The sequence below is a fragment of the Caloenas nicobarica genome, chromosome 2, assembly GCF_036013445.1.
Source record: "Caloenas nicobarica isolate bCalNic1 chromosome 2, bCalNic1.hap1, whole genome shotgun sequence".
Taxonomy (NCBI): domain Eukaryota; kingdom Metazoa; phylum Chordata; class Aves; order Columbiformes; family Columbidae; genus Caloenas; species Caloenas nicobarica.
In genome coordinates this window covers 24459277-24483677 of record NC_088246.1, presented here as the reverse complement: position 1 = coordinate 24483677, position 24401 = coordinate 24459277, and the positions used below count along the sequence as shown (strand labels likewise).

The window sequence follows — 24401 nt, the reverse complement described above, 5'->3', positions numbered from 1 at the left end:
GGCCGGGGGCAGCAGCGCGCGCCCGCCGGGGCTCGGCCTTGTGTGCGGAGCGAGGGGCGCGCGGCCGGCCCCGCCCCGCCCCGCCCTGCCCCGCCCCCTGCGCGCCGGACACGTCCCCTCACACTCCGCTCCAGCCCCGGACCCTGCCGGTGCCCAGGCGAGCTCACGGCCTTGAGGGCACAACACACCCCTCCTCTGCCCGGGCCCTGCCGGGACTCTGCTGCTCTGGCCCAGGTTTGTTCTTCAGCACCAACCCTCCTCCGGCTGCTCTTCCTCTTTCTCTGCTGGCAGAACGGTGCTGCTGGCCCTCAACCGGTGCCGGCTGCAGGGCCATGGGTGAGGATCAGGCTCACGGAATCACAGAATAGTTTGGGTTGGAAGGGACCTTCAAAGCTCATCTAGTCCAACCCCCGTGCAACGAGCCGGGACATCTTCAACTAGATCAGGTTGCTCAGAGCCTCGTCCAGCCTGGCCTGGAATGTCTCCAGGGATGGGGCATCTGCCACCTCTCCGGGCAACCTGGGCCAGTGTTTCACCACCCTCATTGTAAAATGGATGTTGGGTGTCCCTGTGGCCCAGGTTGGCTTCCCTGGGTACGGGTAGCGGAGAGATCGCTCCCCATGTTTGCTGTGTACCTGGTGTACTCTGTGTAGTTGGGAGTTACGCTCTGATTTCAGTGTTATACAGGATGAGAGGACATACAGGATTCACCCACATAAAAATGAAGCTAAACCCCAAGATCTGACTTGCGTGTTGCTTGGCCAAGGGCATTTCCAGTTGAAGACAAATTGAGCTTTTTCCTGAAAAACTATAGCTTCTGATTTTAACATTTTCTGATTTACCAAACAAATTCCATCTTTCATTAAGCTATGCTGTATATATAACAATATGTAACCCTCAATCGTTTGTTTAACACATGTAAAACTGACCAACACATATGATGTTGTATGGTGCTCGTGCTGCAGCAAAAAACACATGCACAAATGATTGAAAAGGAGCCATATGATCTCAGAAACACTGAACATACCTGTTTTCATCCTTTGTGGGTGGATGCTGACTTGTTTCTGTAGTGCATGAACTGAGGACTTATGCAGAATGAGCCATATAAACAATCCAAACATTTGTTTCAAAGTATCACAAACAACCATGGTGTAGAATTTGAAAAGAGGGCTGAAAATTTTTTCTGTTGAAGTTCAGAAGCCATCCCCCCCAATTATTAAATAAGTCATTTTCCTGACATTGAAAACATATATTTTTAAAGTATTTATTAATTTGGTAAACAGGTGCACAGAAAACCTACTGCCTGGTTTTCCAAAATGCATTTTCTACTTTCAGATAGTGAGGACTGGGTTGACACTCCACAGAAGTCAATGGAAACGTGAGACCATTGACAGACTACTCAGAAATGCCCTTTCCATTGTGAGAACTAGCATTTCAGCCCTTCAGTTTCTTGTTGTAATATTCTTCTTTTCTTCGCTATTGATTCAAAAGTTGTTGTCCTAGGCTTGTTTTTTTTTGTAGCCAGTACAGCTACAGTAGTACAAGTTCAAAACTTTCAGTACAACCAACAAATGTATCAAAAGAAAAAAGCAGAAAATTCTTTTCTACATTTTGTGGCTGATTTTCCTTATATGCTACTTTATGTGACTCTTATAGCCAGAAGAGTATTTACATTAAAATTGACCTATTTAGTCATGAGACTAACTCACGCACGTCAAATTGATAGTGCATCATACGTAATGTGAGTAGTGATGATCCTATAATTCTTGATTTATTTGAACTATAGCCTTAATAAGAAGGCTGTAAATCTGCATATTTGTGGTTGTTTTCCTGTGGGATTTTTTTTATATTATTACTGCAGCATAAAGTCTTGAATAGAAGATTCAGACCTTTAGGAGATGATGCATTAGAGGAGTGGGCTTTTTTCTTACGCAGGCAGTATGGCTAATGATCCTTGAATTCTGATACCCGTTTCTTGTTCAGCTGTTTGGCCTGCAATTGCTCACTAGCTATGTCTTGCACGTGAAAACGACACAGGTTCGGTCTTTCAGCCTGTGCTATGTACAGTGTGCCAGGTCTGACCCTTGTCTTTCATGCCTAACCCACCTGGGGTCCCACAGATGTCATTCAGTGTCCTATGTCTCCTATATTGTTCATTTCTTATCCAGTAGTTTCTCCTTTTGCTATGTGCAAACCTCCCCAGCTTTAGCCTTTGTGTGCAGGGGCAGATGAGGAAACTTTTGAGTCATGGTCGTTTACCAGCGTGTTGAACAGACACCACTAACATGATATCTGGTACATTTAAAAATGAAATCAAGGCAGTTTGGAGGATTTCACTTGATCCTATATTTTCCTTGCACCTTTTTGAGGTCTTGCAGTTTGAGTATTCTCATTTGGAATAGGGACTAAAGCGACTACAGCCTCACTTCCATTGCTGTGTAACTGATCCATTCGAGCAGGAGATGCATAAAGAGGCCTCTGTTTTGCATGGATTTTACCAAGAGAGCAAGGGTATATACATGCCTTTTATATACTTAAACTCTCCACAAAATTGGACCACGTCTCTTTAGTGAGATGATGAAATTGGATAGTTACTTTTTCTCAAATTATATACAAAAATCTCTGGGCAACATAATTCTCAGATATCCTGTTAAAGGGTTATCTTAAACAATCTGTTAAAAAAGGAGATTATTTTCTCTTAGCAGGTGTTTTTCTTTCTTTAGCAAAGTCCAGGGCAGCATTATTTTTTCTTCCCTTAAGGGATGGAACATAACAAAGGAGTTTCCAATTGGCAAATGGAAACAGATATCCTGCTTCTTCCTCTTGGCAAGAGGAAAGCAAAGCCCCAGGGATTTCCCCATGGAAAGAGAGTGAAAACAAACACATAAAAATTTGCTTCCTATCAGGGCAACAAACCCAAATACAATTATTTCTGGCATACTACCCTCAACACAGTTAATTTTGTAACTTAGCAGAAAAATACAATATTTCCCAGCCAGGAACATTCAAGCCAACCAATTTTTTTCGTATGGCAGCCTGCAATTACTCTAAAAATAAAACTTAGACCTCTTACCCATTCTTTATAAAAACAAATGGATCTGAGAGATTTGGAAAATTGAAACCTATTTTTACCTTTTTTTTTGGTAGAAACAAATTGTACTTTTGTTCCTTATTTCTTTCTGATTTCTTAATTAATCTGATATCATTGTTTACTTGAAAAGATGTTGGTTTTTAAAAAAGATAGTCTTTAAAAAAATGCAGCCTAACCACTAACTAAACAAAGAACAAAAATGAATGGTAAATACCTCAAAATATCTTCCCTTCCTTCATTCTTTGGATTTCGTCAATTTGTGGTGTTCCCTTTTTGCTGTCCACGTATCACTATTTCCTTTAGACCCTCTAGGTTCTGAATTTGAGTACTTAAAAGCAAGGAAAGAAGGACAAACTGAAACAGGTAAACAAAAACATTTTGATATTCTTTTGAGGAGAAAAACAACAAGAGAGGAGAGGAGAGGAGAGGAGAGGAGAAGACAGGACAGGAGAGGCCAGGAGAGGACAGGAGAGGAGAGAAAAAGGAAAGGAAAAAAAAGAGAAAGATAGAATGAAGGGAAGAGAAGGAAACCCTTTACAGAGCACAATGAATACACTGTAGTTGAGAAATTCTAGAAAATCATGCGAAAAAAGACAGAGTATCTCCTTCTTCCCAAGAAGAATTACAAATTGAGGGCAATTCAACCAAAACAGAGGACCTCCACAAAACAAACACACAAACAAACCCAAAGCACCTAAAAGTACAGGACATCCAGGCTTACAATTCTATTTCTAAGGCAATCCAAGTAGAAAAACAGTGAGGACTTTTTCTGCTTTTATGATCTAGTAAATTAATTTTAGTCACCAGAAAGAAGCTGAAGGAAGGAAACCTCTCCTAGCTTTCCCTGACTATGGTTTTCCATAGCTATTGTTGAAGCCCAGTTAAGGGGTTTCAGGACCTTTGTCCTTGGCTTTGTGTGGAGCACAAGGTCATGTACGACCTTCCTATTTCTCCCTATAACTCTGAAACAACATTTGCTTTGTGGTGTAAGTTACAGAAGGTCGGAATATTTCGTCTTGGTTTGTGGCTGCTCATCTAAGAAGGCATCTACAAAGTGAGACAGTAGGTTCTAAAGGTGTGATATTGTGCCTGCAATAACTGTTGGACCTAAAGCCAGGGGGAAAATAGATTATTTTTATAATACAAGCAATTGAATCCAGAGCAAAACTTTCAGTCAGTTGACTTGTTAATGAAGAACAGACATACATCCTTCCTAGGGAAGCATGGATATTGCAAAAATGAAAAACTAATTTAAAAGACAATAATATAGGGTGTTTCAAAAAGATGGACCCAACTTGAAATCACACTGCTTTGAAATTGGGTCCATCTTTTTGAAACTCCCTGTACTTGCCTGGATACTAAAGTATCTGAGGAACGCACAGGCTAGATTGCAGCCTGACCACCATTTGACAGCCTAAGACTTAATGTATTTGTTTTACTAACAGGATTTTAACTCTCTGAGTTCAAATTTTGTTCCAAAGCTGCAGACCACAGGTTTTTCTTGAGAGCAGAAGCAAAATGAAAAGTAATGAAGATCACAGTGTGTTATATGTAGTGTCATGGTTGTGAAAATGTATAAATATATCGTTTAACATATAAAATATTTGCAACCTTCTTATTACATGTACCTTGTCATAGGTTAGGTCTTCAGTTTATCCTGAACATTTGGTTTCACTGAATGGGACCATGCCAGCTATTTAAAATGTTCCATGACAAATAAAAATGAACCAGTGATAATTCAACAGCAACTTAGCACTGTGAGAGGAAAATCTGTATCTTTATGGAGCAATGAAATACTAATTCTATTCCCAGTCCTGTGGAGATTTATGTAGCTAGTTCCACAGAAATGAGCTGAGGCCAGTGAGTTGCTACAGAGCCCAAGAGATAAGCAGTTCTTTTCAGGATCATGGCAATAGCTTTTTCTTCAGGATTTAAGTTCTCTTTCCCAACACATTTGTTTTCCAGCTGTAAAACTTAAAGGAGTGTATCAGTCTGAGATTTCCTCTCTAAGTACAGGAATGTAACAATCACCCTACTTGATTAGCCTGTCTAACCTATTAGTACCTGTTCAAGAGCAGCAAAAGAAAATGCTATTTAAGGAGAGCATGCAAGCCTGGCTGCTGTATTTTGTACTCTCCTCCCAAATATCTATTTGTCTTAGTGATGTCATAGGGTACATGCCTGCAAAGTCCTTTGTAGTTTCTGAATTTTTCTGACCCTCTTTTGAACCTGCTGATGCTGTTTGCTTCCACAGCTCTCCACGGCAGCAAGCTATGACCACTGCATAAAGATGCACTTCCTTAATCAGTTGTAAACTGATCTCCTACTCATTTCATTGAATCCTCCCTCATCCTGGTAAGGTGGATTTGGTGAAAAACAGTTCTGTGTTTATCTTACTCACCATCTTCAAGATTTTATAAACCTTGATTTTATCCACTTTCACCTTTGTCTCTCATCTGAAGAACTCCACCTTGTTAGTCTCTCCTTGTAAAGCAGCTGCTCCATACCTTGGTCATCTGAGATGCTCTTCTCTGTATTGTCAGGTTAAGTGATCAAAGGATAATCATGGTGAATGCAAAGACCCAAAGAGAGTCAGAGGAGCAGTAACAGGCAAAGGAACCACAGCAAGGTAATCAGTGAAGCTGAAGCCAAACTGCCAACTGCCAAGACAAACCAGGGAGAATGACCAGATCATTGTCCCTGGGATGAAACCCGCCAAGGTGATCAACAGAAGAAACTCTTTCCCCTGAAGTGTAATGCAAAATAAAGAGGTGCTTTCCTAAAAGGATGAGGGACTTGTTATGGTATGCAAGGGGAAGAGAATTGTATGAAAATTTTTATGGGCAATTTTAAGGGGATTGTGAGAATGTGAAAGACTTACTGTAGGATGTTTAGGGAAAGGACCAAAGGTGGAGAAAGGTAGAGATCAAGGTGGATCAGGGATGAATAAGAAAGAGAAATCAAAGGGAAAATTGCATCAAAAGGGCCACTCAGTACATGATACACCCCCCGCCTCTTCCATCTTCCAAACTTTTTGTAGGCTCGCAGTTTTCCCCTGCTTTATTCACTCACCCTCACATCATTTTAGTATTAATAGTTAAGTATATCCCATTCCCACTTACCCTATGTACTTAATTTTCCTCTTCCTCACCACTGGCATGCCTCACCACCAATTTTCCCTTATTCTTTTACACCTTGGTGTCAGAAACGTGAAAGGACCCAATTATATGGAAGAGTTTTCAGGTGGGAACTTAGAAATAACTAAGCAATCATAGGATGTTAAAACAGGGCTGAATGCAACTTGGCAGTTGGTGAGGAGGAAATTTCATGGCTCAGCTGCTGTGTTGTGATATAGAGTGCTCCAGACCAGGCTCTGGTAATGGAGAAATGGCAATAAATTTTAGTGCTGTTCCCTTGATAAGGCTGGCTTGATGGAGGGTACATGGCAGAATAGAGTCCATCCCAAACAGTGAAGAAGGTGAACAATTTATTGGTAATTGTGTCAAGGAAAAGGCAGACCTGAAATATTTATGTGACTGCAGGGGACAAATGTGACTCTGAATAGCTCAGTAAAAGTCCCATTGATTTCACTAGGAATTTTGCCTCTGCATGAACTAAATGGTGAGGATTAAATATTTGCAAGAGAATAGTGGTATCAGAACAAGGATAAAACTGAAGTTGTTAGGAATTACTTTTCTGAATATAGTCTGATGCACCATCTAATTCTCTGGTTTCAGTTAGTTTCTTATTTTGCCTAACTAATGTTTAAGAGTGGCTTAGCTTCACGGGGTCTTACATAAATGTTTTCCTTCATTTAGCACAACATTCTATACACTTTACCAGGAAGTAAAGCAGCCATGTCTTCTTCACTATAAGCACAATTTATTTGAAGATAACTCAGTTTGTATTTAGGTTGTTAGGAAAAGTGCAGCAATATCTTTGACTCATGTCTCCGTAGCTTCAGAAACAGTATGTTCTTCATCTATAATAAAATTGTAGGGCTACATCTCAGAGAATAATTCCTCCACATCACAGAACCACTTCTAACCTTGCTGGTGTTCATACATATCAGTGGAATCTGGACAGATTTCCCCAGAAATGCCTCAAATGGTATTTCAGGGATGGCGAAGTGGTTGCATCTTCGTAGGTTTTGCAGGCCAAACTCTGCACACACCTGGGCTCTTTGTGTTAGTTCATTTCACTCCCCAGCTCCACGTGGATAACCAACGGTCCCTCCCACCCCCTCTTTCAAAGATTCACTGCAGTTTTTTCAGACTCCTTCCCTTCTGTCATTCACTCGCCCTCCATTTCACCCATCTCCCTGACTAAGGATTTCCATTCCCTACTATCATGATGATGTTGCATTCATCTCATTCAGTATTCTCTACCTACTTATTTTTCCCTGTTAACATCCATTGGGCTCCTTTACTTCTTCTTATAAGAAAATCTGAGTGCTTGCAGTGTCTCCTTTCCTCTTTGTCCCAGATCTCCAATTGTCCTGTTCCTTCCCATTCCATGTTAATGCCTCTTTGCATAGCTTCATAGTCGCAGCCTTCCTGCCATAGAATAGCCTTTTGTCGGTCATTAATTATCTGGGAATAAATAATTTAGGATGTTCGTATCCTTGTGAAAGTACTAAGTCTATTTCAAATTAGAAGGCACAAGAGAAAGCCATCATTTTAATTATGAGTGTCATCAAACAATTGTTATGCTGCTAAATTGTTGCAGAGATGCCTGAGGTGCCCTGCAAACAGCTGATTTTTTCCCCTTTCTGGCTTTTTTTGAATGGATGAATGAATGAATGAATGAGATGCATTGTTCAGAAGTAGGGCCTGGTATATGCACAGGTACAGGTGGAGAGGCAAGAGAGAAATGCCATTCAGTTGTACATGTGACTCACAGGACTGGAGAAAAGGCAGAGAAAAAATTAGAGATGGGCTATGTGGCCATTCCTCAAGTCCAGCAATAAGATACTTCTCAGTATTTCAAGTAATGGAGACATTAATGTGGAAAACTCTTTTTTCAGTAGAGTATCTCCCAACAAAACAGTGTGAGCATGCATATAGACTGCACATGACTGCAAACTACAAGATTGACTTGTCCAGTTCAAAACCCCCACACTTGCCTCACTTCTTTTTTTAATAGTGAGCGCAAAAGATGAAATTTAAGGACCAAATACTCCCATCAATAGCACTGGTAGTATTCTAGCAGTCCCATAGGAACTACATGTCTTTAGCAAAGTCAGAGATATGGCGTATTTATCTCAGCAATACACTGTCATGCTACAAAGATGAAATATACATAAAAAGAAACAAACAAAAAAAAGTCAAAACAACTGTATCTTCTGTTGCATCATCTTTATTGGAAGTAGCTGTGGTCTTCTTTTTTATAAGTGTATAGAGTTTGGTTCCTCGACTTGTTTTATTTATTTTCATTTGAAAATCTCAAAGAACTTATTATACATACTAAATTAGCCTCACCACACCCATACAAATGTTACATTCAATCTATGAAAAAGTTTAAGCAATGATGCAAAAGTTAAACCCTGCTGCAACTGAGTTCAATGAGATTTTTTTAAAGGAGTCCAAGGTCTCACCAAAAGAAATTATTTTGCCATCAGCAACAGGGCACACTGATGGTATCAAGAAAACCTGGCTCTACTGAAAAAAATCAGTGGCAATGATCAGCCATTTCCAGACACAGTGACTACAGGAGACTACATTCTTCAGGGGTGGATCCAGTATGCTTTCAAATTTCAAAAATCTTCTTGTTTTGTTTTGTTCTTTTAAATGATTCTTTTAATGCCATTTTAGGAAAATCGGATTAAAAGAAATGAGTCTGGATTTCAAAAAAGGTTAACATAACATTTCACCTTATCAAGGGACACTACTAGAAACTAAGGATGTAGCAGAAAAGAAGGGAAGACGTGAGCTCATCGTCTCTGCAAATGAAGCCACAGTCACATAGAGGTCAGTCAGTTTTGTATGTTTTTCAGTCACAATTTCTAGGACACATTTTTGCCTACTGATTCATGGAAAACTAAGAACATGACAAATAAGTGAAGCAATGAAACATTCCTGCTACTGAAAAGGGATGAAATAACTTGCGTTTTGAATTTTAGGAGTACTTTGAACCATGCAGTTTAAGCTGGTTTTAGTTAAGCTGCCCCTTTATGCCATTCCTCTTCCTGTCCTTCCTGCTGGCATATGTGCATGGCTGTGAGGTGAATCAGTGCCGTGTATGGATCTGGCTGAACCATTCTTTTCTCTGCATTACTTTTCATCTGGATCCAGTTCCTTGGGCTGATTAACTTCACAGCTTTGAACACTTGCAGGACTGTGAGAACAGAGAAGAGTGGCCAAAGGGAGGGACTGCTTACAGTAAATGCTGCTGTCAACGGGAATTTACATTAAACCACAGCCAGCACAGCACTGGCTCTGGCTTCCTGAGCACTGACTGTTGATACCACTTCTTGGGAATAGCATTCTGGGATCTAGCAACCCCAGGTAAACTTGGCATAAAATTCCTCAAGTCCCTTCAAAAATTTATGAGTATCTCTCCAGAGTTTCAATTCTATGTCTTTGACTTAAATACACCCAAGACATATAACAACTGAAGTACTTTGCAGGCTTTGTAGAGGCATTGCAAAACCACTTACACTAGAGTGATGGATTCTTACCCCAAAATATGCCTTTATTCCTTTCCTCAATGCCCTCACCATTCTTGAGCTTTTCCTGGTCTTTGATTAGTGATTTCAGGGATCATAGGGATCCAAAGCGCTCCACAACTAGATCAGCTTTCTCTTCCTTCTCACAAAATCTCCTCTGAATGCTAGAATATGCAGTCTGTGAGTTAAAATATATGTCAGGAAAAATGTGCTTTCATTACGTCCCTGTATGAAAGTGTCCATTTTGCTTTTCATACCTTTGCCTTCTCTCCTTTGGAGGCTCCAGCCTCTGCACCAGCATCAGGAAAATGGTTCCCCTTGACTGAAGCCATTTTTGTTGTTGTGGCAGCAGCTCTTCTAGAGTCTGCTGTGCCTTTTTACCCTTATACCCTGGATATATATGACACAATGGCAGATACAGCATACATTGAAGTATTTAATGATGCATAGTTTTACAAAAGTAATCAATGTTATACAAAGAAGTGCCTAAAATTTGCACACTCATTGATTTTATGCATTATAGTAGTATATAGGCATATTAAGACACTGAATTTTGAAATAGGTATGTAAACATAAAAGGTACATATGCAATTATTTTAATTAGTTTTGAACTAAATCATATCTATGACAAAGGGAGAAATAAAATAGCCAATAGCATTTTCTTCTGTAGCCCTTTACAACCCTTACATGACCCTCCTCCCTCACTGAATGCCTTAAAAGCTTCAACATACTGTTGTGATGTCCTGTAAAGTGTTACTGCTCCAGTTCTGAAGATGGGGAGGTGAAGTAGTTCGTTTAACAGTAGGGAAGAGTCTTGACACAAGGTCTCAAATTCTGGCTCTAAGCATTCAACAGTGCTTTCTAGAAAAATGGCTGGTTGTGATGCAGAAAACCTGGCTCCTACTTGAGAGAACTGGTAGGAAAAAAGCTGTTCGGATGTTTGGGTGTCATGTGTGATCTTAGGAGTAGCTCTCCTAGTGTGCAAATTTCAGCTGGTAGAAGGCGCTTCTGGTTTTGCCCCTAAGCAATGCTTGAGAGAAAAATCTGAAGTGTGCTTAATGTCCTCAGTTGAACGATGGGCATAAAGGTCAGTTTGGATAGTATGTGATAATTTTGAAATTGGTTTTCTTTTGTAATTTATGTTAGTATTTCAACCCATATTAAAAGATCTAAATTAATTAAGTTATGCTAGTCTGCACCTCCTTGTGTAAGAAGTGCATAGAGCAGGGCATTACAATAGAGTGCTTCCTTAGGATGTGATTTTTAAACCACTTGAAGAGGGATGAATCTAAATCTATCACTGCTGCACTCGAATAGAAGATAAATAAAGATGTACATGTTTAGTACTTTCTGAAAGGAGTTCTGTGCTTGTGATGTGCCTTGTTCTGATTTTATACACTAAATACAAAGGTGCAGATACCAGTTCCCTTCTGTTACTTGGATAAAGATGCGTTAGAACAGATGGCTCAAACAGTTTTTACGAAGTGTTGGACACAGGTAATATGTTTATATGCCCACGGAGTTCTTGGTCTCTTTTTTCTAGCAGTGGTACCTATAGTGATTTCTGCAATAAGGATCTGTCTATTAGTCTCCAAATTGAACAATATCTTACAGATTCAGAGAGAGAAGGTTTTAAGAACTTGGACAAAAATTTCAGAAGAGCCAAATGAACTTTGGAATTAAAGCCCCATTTTCAAAAGTGACTTAGTGGCCTAAATCCTACTGCTGTGCAGACTCCAAAGGCACAGAACCTTAACTCCCAGCTTCTATTAATTTCAGAAGCATATTGACCATACTCCTCTACTCAGTGCTCTCTGATCGAGGTGATCCGTAATGGAGTCCATGTGCAAAAGACTACAGAGATTACAGTTTGTTATGGTGATAATAAGGTGAAAAGCTTTGAAGCCCATTATCATTCCTTTGAACTATTTTGCTCTCCAAATCCAATTGGAGATTTGCCTTGATTTTGTTCTATACATGCCATACAAAGCTTGGAATGGCTTCTTACAAGGAGTGTCTTCATTCACCTTTTTTCAGTTATCAAGGGTCAGGTTCTGCTCTCTTGTGCTGCATGTTTTGTTACCCCTGGAGCTGTTCATATTCCTCGGTGTCAAAGGGCTGGCTTCTGTGACCAGCTGTAAACAATTAGTCAAGCTATTTGACCAGAATTTAACGAAGTTGGAGATGGAATTAAATTCTCCAGACTTTTTAAGTAAGGAAGCAGCAGGGCCGATTCTGGACAGCACAATTTAACACAATTTAGCATATACTTTGATAAAACCAAATGTCATTCTTTTCAATAGATGCATACAGGTGTTGCTTGGAGTACCTACAGTCTCAGCTTTGCTCTAAGTAGTAAGTTTGAACACACTTTTTGGGTAGCTAGTGGACAATACAGAAGACAAAGGGATTTCTTTATTATTGCACTTGCCTCAACATGTTCCATTAGAAAAATAATTGTATTATTTTTTTATGACTCTGGGCAACAAAGTGCAGGTAATATTCTGAATAAGCCTTTGGCAAATATTATTCTTTATCCCTAATAGAACTTCTAAAAGATTTATTTCATTTATAAAAATGTAAATACTAATGCATTAACAACCACACTTTTCCTGTTCTGTTAGAAATTTCTTAGGTTAACATTGCAGACCAGCTTCCTGCATTTTAGAGTGTTTGCCTCTGTCATGCATTACTGATTCGATACACAATGCCACTCATTTCTCTTCAGTCTCTATTATACAGGCCACCATGTCTCCAGTTATTTTCACAGTACTATATTAAGTGCAAATATTAACTTTTAAGTTGCAATAATTGAATGGAGTTATAACCAGGAAAATACAAAATGTATTATCCCTGTAGCTATTTAGTTTGTTTGTTATTTATGCTCAGTGTACCAAGTCCACAAATGCACAACAGAACTATTAGCTACAGAATCATTAGCACCACGTATTACATGTTTTTTTATGCATACATTGTTTTCCTGTTTGTTTTAATACCAGAGCCACTAACAATTACAACTTTCATTCAGATGATCCCAGCAATAGGTGGCATTATCAGTCCATGTCATAGTCAACTCATGCAGGGAGACTGGCAGAAATATTCCTGATACTGAGTGAAAATATTAACTACTGCATAACATATTTAAGAATAGATACTAAAAAATGAATTATTCATTTAAAACATTCAGCCAGGCCTATGCAACATAAAGAAAGTGAGGTTTAATTAGCTTATATGAAAATTTTTGTAAAAGCAATTTCATTCAGAAGCTGTTTTACATGAAAATTTCACCAAATCAGTGTCAAGATTCAAATGCCTATTTTTAATGTTTTTCTTCCAGTCACACAATTGTGCTGGCCCTAGTGTAAACAGAAAAACACATTTACCTTAGGTGAGTTATCCCACTGGAATAATTTGTGTGAATAAAGTATAGCACGTCAAGGGCTGCAGGCTTAGGTCAAAAGCATGGAAAATTTCCAGCATCTGAAACAAAAGAACATGCTCATGGCATAAAAAATGGGAAATGTTTTATCGTTTTCGGTAAACAGAGACACACCTAGTCCTGTATAAGATGGTGATCTGAGTCTAAAATCTCTTTTTTTAGACTGTGCTCCAGCCTCAGGAGAGATTTACCTTGTAAAGTTCCCTGCGGTTCTGCTTGCCCAATTGTCTAAGTTCAAGACCTGGTGGGAACACATACTTTCTGTCTGGCTCATGTGCCAAGGTCCCTGTTCCGGAGAATGAAATGTAGGATGCAGGTGATAAGGGAGAATGGGATGATAAATGCTCTAGTTGTATTGTCCCATTATAATACTGAGATTTAATGAAGGTACAAACATGGCTGTGGGAAGCAGAAAGCATTCCTGGGTTCTGTGGTGTAATAATTTATTTACTTTCTGTGGTCATCTGGAGCACTGATTTACGATTGCTTTTGCCTACAAAAGAATTACGATGGAGGCAATGAAGCCCTTGGATTTTAAAAGCAGTGAGTCAGAAGAAAGAAATGATCAAATACCAGAACACTGAACAGATTAAAGCATAAAATGAATGTTTCCACCTTCTGTCTTAGCAAAGGTGCAGAATCCTGTACTCCTGAAGTCAAAATGAAAAAAGAAACATCCATGGAAACTACAAAAACAGAGCTCGCGAGTGAATATTTCATGGCCTTGAGCATATTTACATACATAGACAGGAAAAGTCCATATTTGATCTACAGTCTGGAAGTCATGCTGGTTTGATTGGTTTGTGTGTTAGCTTCCCAACCACATCTGATCTTTTTTATCCTCTTCCTAAAACATGGGAGGAGCAGTATGCATTTACAAAGCAGAACTACAATAGGAAGAAAAACTGCTACCATAAATGAAGGTGGTGTGTACCAGATAAATTGGTTAACATCAACCCACTTATTCCAAGCAAACACCAGTGCATGAACAGTGCATAGCAGCAGAGCTAAATATCCCATCTTGCTCTGAAAAGAGAAAGAAAATAGTAAGCTATTTATTTTTTACAACTTGACAAAAAGAGTACTCTGTTACGCAAATATGGAAATCAGGAAGGGCCTTAACCAACACACTTAAATCAAAGAAAATAAGACTATTTGCTTTGAACTAAAATTTAAGAACTATAATTCAAGACCCCAACTGTACCCCTCTATGCCACCATAAGAGGAAGCAGATGAGGCACATTTTTCAGCTATTGCTATGATACTTAGCTAATATACAGAACAGATCACGGATCACAGGCTATTCTTGAAAAAGAGTCCATTCTCAGTATCTCAGTTTATAGATGCCATCTGTATCCTTTATTTCTGTGATAAATTATTATGAGTTCAAAAGCATATTTATAAATGGCTTAATTGTTTGCAAAGAAAAAAATAAGGTCAATTAAAATCAGAAACTCTAGTAAGTTTATGACAAAAAGTAGGAAAGTAGGAGACTGAAGTCTTTCAGTCCATTTACAGTCCACTTAAAGTGATAGATTTGGCTTAGGATGTCTATGAAATTCAGGAGTGAAATAAATTTTATGCTAGAGCTACTAGTAATTTTGAGTTTCCTGTTGCATAGCAATCTTGCTATTGTTAGAAAAATGGAATTAGTCATCAGTGAAGTCACACACTGCCTTTCCAAGTGCTGTATCTACAGAATCTGATTATCAAGTATAAACGTTACTTGTTTACAAAACTAATCCAATAGATTAGTATTACTCTTCTGAGTTTATTCACCATGCTAACTGAATACTGAAAGCAATCATGCGCTAGAACTGTCCGTACAGATTCTTTTCTGTAGAGTTGAAAACTTTTCTTACAAATTATTCACTTTATACAGTGGGCAGATTTTCAAATCACTAATTGCAGGAAGAGATACATTTCAGAGCTACTTTTCAAATTCAGGTAAAATTTTCAAATGCTAAATACTTAGTAGGCCACTGAATTTTCAGATTTTGATGTTTGGGGTCCTAATTCAGCACTTGCTTAACTCTAGTATGTTGATGTCAGCAGAACCACCCCTGATTATTACTGCGTATAATACAGGAGAACTGAGAGCACACCAGATACTCGGCTGAATGAAACAAGCACATCTGACTGGATTTGATTATGCATCTGTTCTAAGATGTCTCTGTTTCAGAATACACCTTTTTGGAGGTGGTTATGAAGCTAATAATGCTGCAGATGGAAGATCTTTGCATGTATTATTGGACAGAAGCCTTCTCCTGGACTTCCCAGTCACCTGATACTACTGCTCAGGCAGTAAAGAATTGCCAGAACAGTTCCAAGGGAGCAACAAGCAACAGCATTGTGTGCTTCGGTACCACCTACTCCGAATTCAGCAGAACACAGGGCATTCCTGAAACATAAGGTGCCCAGAAGATGATTTAAATGCCTTCAGCACCAGAGGTCTTTAATTCAAGAACTGGTCCTGAAGGGACAACTGCTGCTGGTCATGGAGTCAGAGGAACAAAAAAGTGGTTTAGAGTTGTCTTTCTTCCCACTTTATACCCTGAACATGACAGCCTTTTCTCCTGATAAACCATCAAATGAAATGAACATTTCTTGCAAAGCAATTAACAAAGAGTACAGAACAAACTTTGAGATTGTTTTCACCAACTCCTCTGTGTTTGATATTTCTAGCTCCTAACAGTCTTAATTGATAACATACAGTCCTACAAATGAGGACTGATGACACACAATAATGACACTTATGTGTACCTGAATGTAGTGGAACTCTCTCCAAGTCAAAGAGAGACTGACAGATGGGATTGATGTTATTGCCAACAAGGCCAGCAAAGCAAGTCCCAGGATTCCTAGAGACACGTAGATCTCCATTCTCCAAACATCATGTTCAATCCAGGCATTTTCTTTTTTTTGTTTGACCTGCCAAAAGAACCCAGCCATTTGTGTGAAATGCAGCTATTTTCACCATGATATTCAGGAAACAAGCCAAGAAACACAGTATCTTTGTTTGAATGTCTCTGAATGTAACTGCTATTTACTTCTGATGACAAAGTCTTTACTAGTCTCTGCAGAGCAAAGCTGGGCTTTAAGTGAGAAGAATTTACCCTTCATCAGCATCTTGGCCCAGGAGGGATGGGTTCTGAGGCTGGTTAGCCTCACTTCACAGCAGGAGAAATCTTGTTCTTTGACAAAAAAATTCCATCTATGGCTAAATACCATATCTGGGAGATTATAACAACAGGAAATTTATTAACAGCACTATTTTAGGGACCTAATTCAGCAGGCATTCTTAATGATGGTACCCTGCCAAGACAGCTGTTTAGCTCTATTTTTTTTAAAAGCAACAACTTGGTACATTCAGCTGCACTGAATACAGTGGTTGGTATGGATGAAAAGGTTGTGATTTTAATAAACTGATGTCAACAGCCCTTTGATGCTGCTAGTGATCACTATGGTGCAATATGCCCCACATATGATAGCTTCTTTGTCTTGAGGACTAGAATCTCAAGGAAATTTATGGTAATCCATTGAAGTCAGATTACTTGTAAGGCTTATTTCAGAGTTTTCAACAGGTAGTTCAACTGTTTACAGAATTCTTAAGAAGGTGCTAACATCATACTGTGTTTATAATAAAACCCTGGATCAGACTTTGAGGGATATAAAAATGTACATTTGCAGTCTATACTTTATATTGGAATAGTCCTTATACTGCAATACTCATGGCACTCAAGACTATATGCAAGTATTAGGAACTTTCTAGTACCGGGGTGTCAAACTAATTTTCACTGGGGACCACATCAGCCTCGCGGTTTTAGGAGTGTCCTAAAATGGCATTCAGCCCTTTGAAGGCAAGCACGAGGCTGATGTCGCCCCCAGTGAAAATGAGTTTAACACCCCTGCTCTGGTCCCAGAGGATCTTGAGAGCCTTGCAGCCAATTGTTTCCCATGACTCAGAAGCATGATTGAAATTCTATCTTTTAACAAGTTAGTGCATCAGCCCAATTGTGGAGCCACCAGAATTCATAAATTTAGTTTGTTGCAAATACAGATCATTGTGATTTAGCTCAGCCCTCTTTCATTGCTGGCTAATTCACTTTACAAAGATGTCTAAAAATGGTGTGTGAGATCAGTTTTTGCAGTTAGATTCCACTGGTGCAGAGAAGACTAATCCATGCTAAATTAATAGTGTCCCAAAGACTTAAATGTTCCTGTGAGGCAGGTATAATTATGTGCATTTTACAGAGAGATAAAAAATCCCACATGACAAAAATGAGTTATTTAATTCACACTGGCACAGCTGTGATGACTCTTGACTCTCTATTACATGCTTTAACAACTAGGTCCTGCTCCAGCTCTTAACAGTGCTCTGTGAGGATCTGTTTCAAAATCAAACTACGGCAAAGAAAATGGCTTTCCCCTCATCCAGAGTTACTTGAATGACCAAACCAAGGATTTTCTGAATACAGGAAGGCTGTCATTTGCATGCCCATCATACCTGCTGGAATGCCCAGTTCAGCAGCTTGTATCTGTATGATCTTCTCATTGGATAGCACAGGCTATAGCAGGCGTGCATTGCAGCGAAGAAGAAACTGAGAAGTCCAAATTGCTTTCTTGATAACATCCATCTATCCAGCCACTGGGGAAACCTTTTATACTTGGTGCCAAAGTACAGCTGGAAACCAGCAGCTAATATTCCTGGTAAATATACTAGTGCTAAAAGGGTAATTGAAACCACTGGTAAAACTTTGTTTATGACGAGGATTGGAATTTTATAGAAAACATTTTCCTTTCTGGTTATAAAAGGATATATGACATCTCTCATAGAAGTGTAAATAAATGTTAATAATGAGATCACAGATGCTATCTTCATTGGCAAGTGCCACTTGGGGAACAGATCCTGCTTGCGGTGTTGTTCTCGAGAGAGTTCGAACTCACCAAAATGGTGTGCTTGATGTAAAGTAAAAAGTGCAGCTGCTTCTGATGGATTGGTGACTTGCATATCCACATTCTGGAAAGGACAAAAATTAAATACCATGTGAGTTCAAGAGAAGATTAAAAACTTCAATAATAACAGTATTTGCCGTCATGGCTATTCCACCATACTGCACTGAAACCATATACAAAACATACACACTATTAAAGACAAGGTAGCTTGAAAACATAACATTTCAAACAGCATAGTCAGTAGTTGAGTGAGGCACTTTTAGCATAGATTTTGCCTTCTTCATTCATTACCTGTGGTGATTTCAAAATAGATTTTAATTCAAAGAAGTTAACTACACTGTAAGAGAAAATAGATTACATTATGTGAAGCATTGTTACAGCTTCTTATGATACGAGCTACAGATTTCAAATGTCAAATTTCAGTGACAGACTTACTGATGTAGCCCAAATAATACGCACAACAACAGAACCCAGAGTCAAGACAATAAAATATTTCATTCAGTCACTGCTGTTTTAATGACATTTAATTGGGGGAATAAGGATGTAAGTAGAAATGTTTGGGATCCAGCGTATTAGACCAGCTGCACATCTGTCAACTCCAGCATCAAGTCCAATGGTCTTCTTCCTCTCCTTCACAAATGTAATAGTGTCCTCTTAACTTTTATGTAACCTTGTGAAACTGAGTCACTTCAGTTTAAAAAGCTGAATTTTCTGCTGCCAAGTAGGTATGACTTGATTGTAGTCTTACAGAAGATCTTGTCACAGACTTTAGAAGGAGATAAGCTAGTACAAAATTTTAGTGTAATATTATAAACTGTTTTACACTGAGATAATATATTTAAAGATTGTCCCATGTTTATAGTTCATGGAGGAGGTACATGATCAGTAGACATATAAAATGAAAATATGTGTACCAACAGAAGGACATTGCACTTGATGCAGCAGACAGTTGTCCAGGGGTGGAAAACTGAGAACTGATACCATTAGGTAATAAACACATAAGTCATTTAATATTCCAATGAAATATAAAGTAAAACTGAACTAATACTGCAAAGACTCAGCTTTAGAGTGGCTAATGTGACAGATGTCCAGATCTCCAGAAAACGAAATGGCACTGTCCGTTCTGCAGAAGGCAAATATTAGTAGTTTGAAAGTTTTAAGTTAGCATTCTGCTAGACTACAGGAGATGTTCCTATCTCAGCAACATTTTCTGGCTTATTCTTAAGAATAAAATTTTACATTGAAGCTCATTAAGGGGCCAATTCAAATAAGGTACTACACGTCGATCATGCAACGGTAAGTGGGTGCAAGTCTTGTGTTTGTCTTCAATTATATGTAGGTGTTGCGTTTTGTTTTCACACAGAGATAAAAAGTGTACACTGCTATCTTGCTTTAAAATCCTAAATGGAAACAAGGTAGCTTGTTTGTCTCCCACCACGTCTGACTGACTTGCGTACAGTACCTCACAGTAACATTAAAGGGCATGGTCTTCATTAGGATTTTTTAGCTGAATGGCTAATATATGTTTATCTGATGATAAAAACATTTCTTTGCAATAGCAAAGGTGTAGCCTAAGTAATTTATTCTCTAATCTGTGAAGTAGAGTGTAGTCCATGCATTGCAGAATCAGAAGTTGGTATGAAATATACAAACTGAGATTCGCATCTGCACGAAGTTTCACCTAGAGATACCTGTTTCGTGAAGAGAGCCTGTACAGCCTAATTCAGTATTTCACAGCCTGTGAAACAGTTTACATTAGAATAGAGAGTTGTAGCTTGAACACTTCTGTGCATCAGGAGTCACAGAAGCAAATGCTGTTGGAGTGGATTTTTTTTCTGGACCTTTTTGTGTGATGTGGAAAACTTATCAAATGCAATGTGGCAGTTATGAAGACTTCTCTGAAGACAAATTTTATATTCCCGTATAAAAATCCCAAATTATTTCTACAGTGATTTGCTCAGGTGGTAAAATGCAACTAACAACTAACCTCAAATAGTTTTTTGCTGGCCCAAACTTTGTGTATTTTTTTGCATGGACTGTGATTAAATTGAATTAGATGATCTTTATCTTTTTATCTTTTCATGTCAATATTGTGACAAGACTTTATAAGTATGATGATACGTCAGTGTATTCAGAACATGGCATTTCTGGACAAAACCAAATAAAGACTGAAATATTCTGTGTGACATATGAGCTACTTTTTTACAGAGACATTACCAAATTGCTAAGGTTTCCTGTAGTTCTTTTCGGCACGATGCTCTGACCTGCACTCTGATCAATGGCATGATTATCACCTTCCCTCTTTTCCATTGCGGAAACTCCCTGCAAAACAAACACAGGTTGTAAAACAGGTTTTGAAATGCCCTACTGGAACTTTGAGGCCTATTTTCACTCAAAATGTTTTCTTCCCTCTCCTCCACCCATTTGCCAGAGAAGGTACAATAACCTAGGGAAAGGAAAGTCTGTCCTCTGAGAAGAGAACAGAAAAGCTCAGCTTGTTTTTCAAGTAAAGCGGAGACTAGGAGAGGATATGAATCAACAGAACAAAATCACTGATGAAAAATAATATTTAAGCTAAACGCCCATGTCGCCAGTGGAATGAAGGCATTAATTCAGGTGGAAAATTCTTAAATAACAACAAATAAGTTTGAAACAACTTACAGAAATAACTTGCAAAATGATCCAAAGTGGATTTTGGTAAGTTCATGAGACTTGCTGATGCAAGAAGCCCATGCAAATGTATTGTTCCTAATACTTTTTAGGTTTTAGTATTGGTCTACCTGACAGTCACTCCATGGCTTTAGAGGTGTATTCTCCCTTCGAGACTGTCAGGAAACTCCAGCTGGAGCTTCACTCATGATGTTCCAAGGTACACTGGCAATACTGGCCACTCACAAGTATTAATACTGGCAGAAACGGTTTGAAGGTATTAAGGACTACAAGAAATCAGAAGCCAAGAAAAAAAAAAAAGGAAGAGAATGGATAAACAGATGTTTCTAAAAATCCTAGGATAGCAGGAAAGACAGTATCTTGAAGGCTACAAAATAACTAAAAGGACTGCAAGGACCCTGCAACAAGGACTTCCCATGTGTGCATCAGTCACACACTGCAGGAGAGGAGGAACCCACACCACACCACTGGGAGCTCAAGGTGCCAAAGCACAGTGTGACTTTCTGTGGTACCTTTAAGCCAGAGATGACCAGAGAGCTCCTCCATTTACCTTCCTACCAAACAGCTGAATTACTAGATATGAAACTGTTTTGCTAACTAATGATTCTTTTATATCCATAAGCCTTTTGGGAAATTGTATGGACAAGTCGGACTTGACAATTGTTCTTTTTTTACTGTGTCTGATTCCCCTTAGTGGATGAGTCCTACAGTCTTGTACTGCCTGCTGTGGGACTTTGCTTTCTGCCAGGCCACCAGACTCCTGAAACAGAAGTATTCTTTTACTAGGTATTTCGCTTCGGATTTTTCCCTCCTGCTAGCAAGCTCTCCCTTTGGGCATAACCTTTCAGCCAAGTGTTGCAGAGTAGGGTCAACAAGAGCTTCTGTCTGAAGGTCAGGCTGTTAACCCTTACCCACACCAGCTAATGGATGGTTTGTATATCCTGCACACAAGAAAGCACAGGCTGCTGAAAGCACATTTCTATTTTTCCCCCTATTCCTAGGGCTAGTCTCAGTGTTTTTATCACAAGTTTTGGGGTATCAGATATCTTCATAAAACCTCAGCTCCTGCAGTCCCAAGACTAGTTTCTACTTCTATATGTTTTAATACACTGTATTTCTAGCTGTTACAATGGCAGAGAATAGTTTACAAACAGAACTCACGACAAGGTACTTACCTGGAAAAAATTGATAACAAATGCAGTGAGCTTCAGCTTTATTTTTAAAAGAACTCAGAGGAGCAGTCACACTGTTTTTGAGGCCTACCCTCTAATTTTTAAAGTTTGGTGTGGAAAAAAAAAAGGATGTAAACTGATAGGCTGACTTTTTTCTCTTTTAGGTAATGAGTGTTTCTTAAAATTGTTAAAACAGCTTGTGGCTCAGATCTTTGCTGCTTTTTAGTTTTGTTGTTGTTGTTTGCTTGTTTTGTTTTTCTGTACTGATCTCCATTGAGCTTTCAATTGTTAACACCACCAATCTACATGAGCTTACACAATGATCCCAAGAACTTTGCAACTCTCCTCTTCTGGCCACCACACTATCTTGGGGATCCAGAAGTCTGTTTTAGATTGGGAAGAACTTGACTCACTTGATTCTTGTGCTAAATTTAGAAAATTTAGAAATGAACAGTCCAGTAATAGTTTCTAGCTAAAGGTTTGTATTGATGAGGATGCAGTAAATGATATCATGATGTGAAAAAAAAAAATCCATGAGCTAGAATGCCAGTTGCTGATCCTAAAAGCTGATTCATTGGTTCTTTCAGGAAATAATGTTTAATAAAATGTTAAATACAGCATTAATGGTTTATTCAGCAGAAAACAAAATGGAAAGAAAAAATAAAGTATGTGTGAATGAATGCGTGTGCTCGTCTGTGCAAATATGGGTTATAGCCATGCAACTGCATACAAGGAAACACAAGTGCCAAATTATAATAGTCCACTTGGCTTCTGATACCAGAGTTAACATAAAATTATTTCTTGGGTACGCCCAATAACAAAGCACAGTAATACTCTGGGAAAACCCAAAATACAAGACACTTATAATTCTACTATTCAGTGCCTTGTGAATTGCCAGATAGGAGTAATCTACAGCATGTGTCTTTTTGGAATACATCTGAAGAAAAAAAATTTAGGAGTCCTGTGAGAGACAGAAACTAATCGGTTGTAGCCCGATCTAAATCACAATTGTTATGAAAGAAAACAGTTGCAGCAATGTCCATGCTCAGTGCACACCCCTGCTGCTCTGGGTGGCAGCTGTGAATGAGGACAGAGGATGTCCAGCTACACAACGCCAAGTTTCCATCGCTGTGAGTGCGCTACTGCATTTTGTACTGAGAAAACAGGCTCATTCTACCACTGAGCCAACGGGGATCCGCACTGTGCAGGCATTACCCCGAGAAAACGTCACCCAAAGTCGGCGAGAGGTTTCCCTGAGTAAAGGGTTTCAGGGCTGGCTCCACGGAAAAAGAAAACTGGGTAAAATAAACAGGCGGTGATTATAACGATGAGGTGATGGGAGCGGCACGGGGTAGTGACCACATCTCGCTCCCTTGGCGCCATCGGAAAATGACAGCGGGAAAGCGGCAGGGATAACTGTCCCGCTGTTCAGTGCCTGCTGCAGCGGCCACGGCCGTGTGAGCACCCGGGACACGAGTAAATCACTCACCGCTCTTCAAACATCCTGCTGAGCGCTGCGGAAAACTTAGTGAAACGCGGGGGGTTGGAGCAGGAGAGCGCCGCTCGGCGTCTGCCCTCGCTCAGAGCGCGCCCGGGCCAGGGCCGGGTGGGCTGCCAGCACGACGCCCGGCCGCTTCGCGCCGCTGCCCGGGGGAGGCCGGGCCCTCCGGGGGCACCTGTCCTGGCCCGGCCCGGCCCGGCGGCCGCGGGGCGGGCGGGGCCCCGCGCCGGAACCCGGCCGCAGCCCGGCCACGCGGGCGCACGCGAACGCCGCCCCGGGCTCACCCGCCAACGGCCGCCCCGGGCTCACCCACCTCGGCCGCCGGCCCCGCTGCCTCTGCTTCCCGCCCAGGGCCGGAGCCCCCGCCGCGGGGGTTGGCGGCAGCGGCGGCCCCGGCTCGGCTCCGTCCGTAGGGGTCAGCCCCCGGCGGCGGCTGTGCGGGCGCCGCTGCCCGGCCGCGCCGCGGCTCTGTCGGTGAAGGCGCACCCAGGTCAGCCGCGGAGCGTCTGCCGGACTCTGAGGAGGGGAGCGGCCAAGGGGGCCCGGCCGCTGCCTCCACCTCCCCTCCCGGCCCCGCCTTCCGCGCCCATCCCGCTCCCCTCCGCGCCGCCGGGGTGCGAGCCGGTGTCCCGTCCTCCGTTCCGAGCCGCGGCGGGCAGCGGAGAGCGGCGGAACGGCGTGGCCTCGGGGTCTCCCCTCCGGCACCGCCCGGCGCCGCGGTGCCCGAGCCGGCCGCCCCAAGAAGCGTCCGGCCGCGGGTCTGCTGGGGCCTCGGCGGGACAAAGGGCGCATTCACCTGCGGCCTCCCCGCCCCGCAGGAGGAGGAAGAGGCGCCGGGGTGCGCAGTCTCCCCTGGCGCCCCTCGCCTCCGCGAACCGGGCTCCTGCCAGCAGCTCCGCTCCCGCTGC

At 40.7% G+C, this 24401-nt stretch overlaps 1 protein-coding gene across 2 annotated transcripts; it reads right to left on the bottom strand.

The window, feature by feature from the left end:
* Positions 1-13160: 13160 nt before the first annotated feature.
* Positions 13161-23955, bottom strand: STEAP1 (STEAP family member 1). Of its 2 annotated transcripts, none has more exons than XM_065629994.1 (5): positions 23807-23955; positions 20368-20472; positions 17702-18214; positions 15961-16125; positions 13161-14223 (listed from the first exon to the last, which is right to left on the bottom strand). In XM_065629994.1, exons 2-5 carry the CDS (start codon positions 20458-20460, stop codon positions 13966-13968), a joined length of 1029 nt encoding a protein of 342 aa, XP_065486066.1. In that variant the 5' UTR covers positions 20461-20472; positions 23807-23955; the 3' UTR covers positions 13161-13965. The 2 variants fall into 2 exon arrangements, with proteins under 2 accessions (XP_065486066.1, XP_065486065.1); XM_065629993.1 differs by lacking the exon at positions 23807-23955 and adding an exon at positions 23482-23684.
* Between the last annotated feature and the right edge of the window lie 446 nt (positions 23956-24401).

Excerpts from the sequence above, each read along its gene's own strand:
- STEAP1 (XM_065629994.1), bottom strand. The coding sequence starts at position 20,460 with ATGGAAAAGAGGGAAGGTGATAATCATGCCATTGATCAGAGTGCAGGT. Across the intron at positions 16,126-17,701 it reads TGAACTGGGCATTCCAGCAG|GTCAAACAAAAAAAAGAAAA; the intron begins GTATGATGGGCA and ends TTCTTTTGGCAG. Across the intron at positions 14,224-15,960 it reads GAGAGTTCCACTACATTCAG|AGCAAGATGGGATATTTAGC; the intron begins GTACACATAAGT and ends TTCTCTTTTCAG.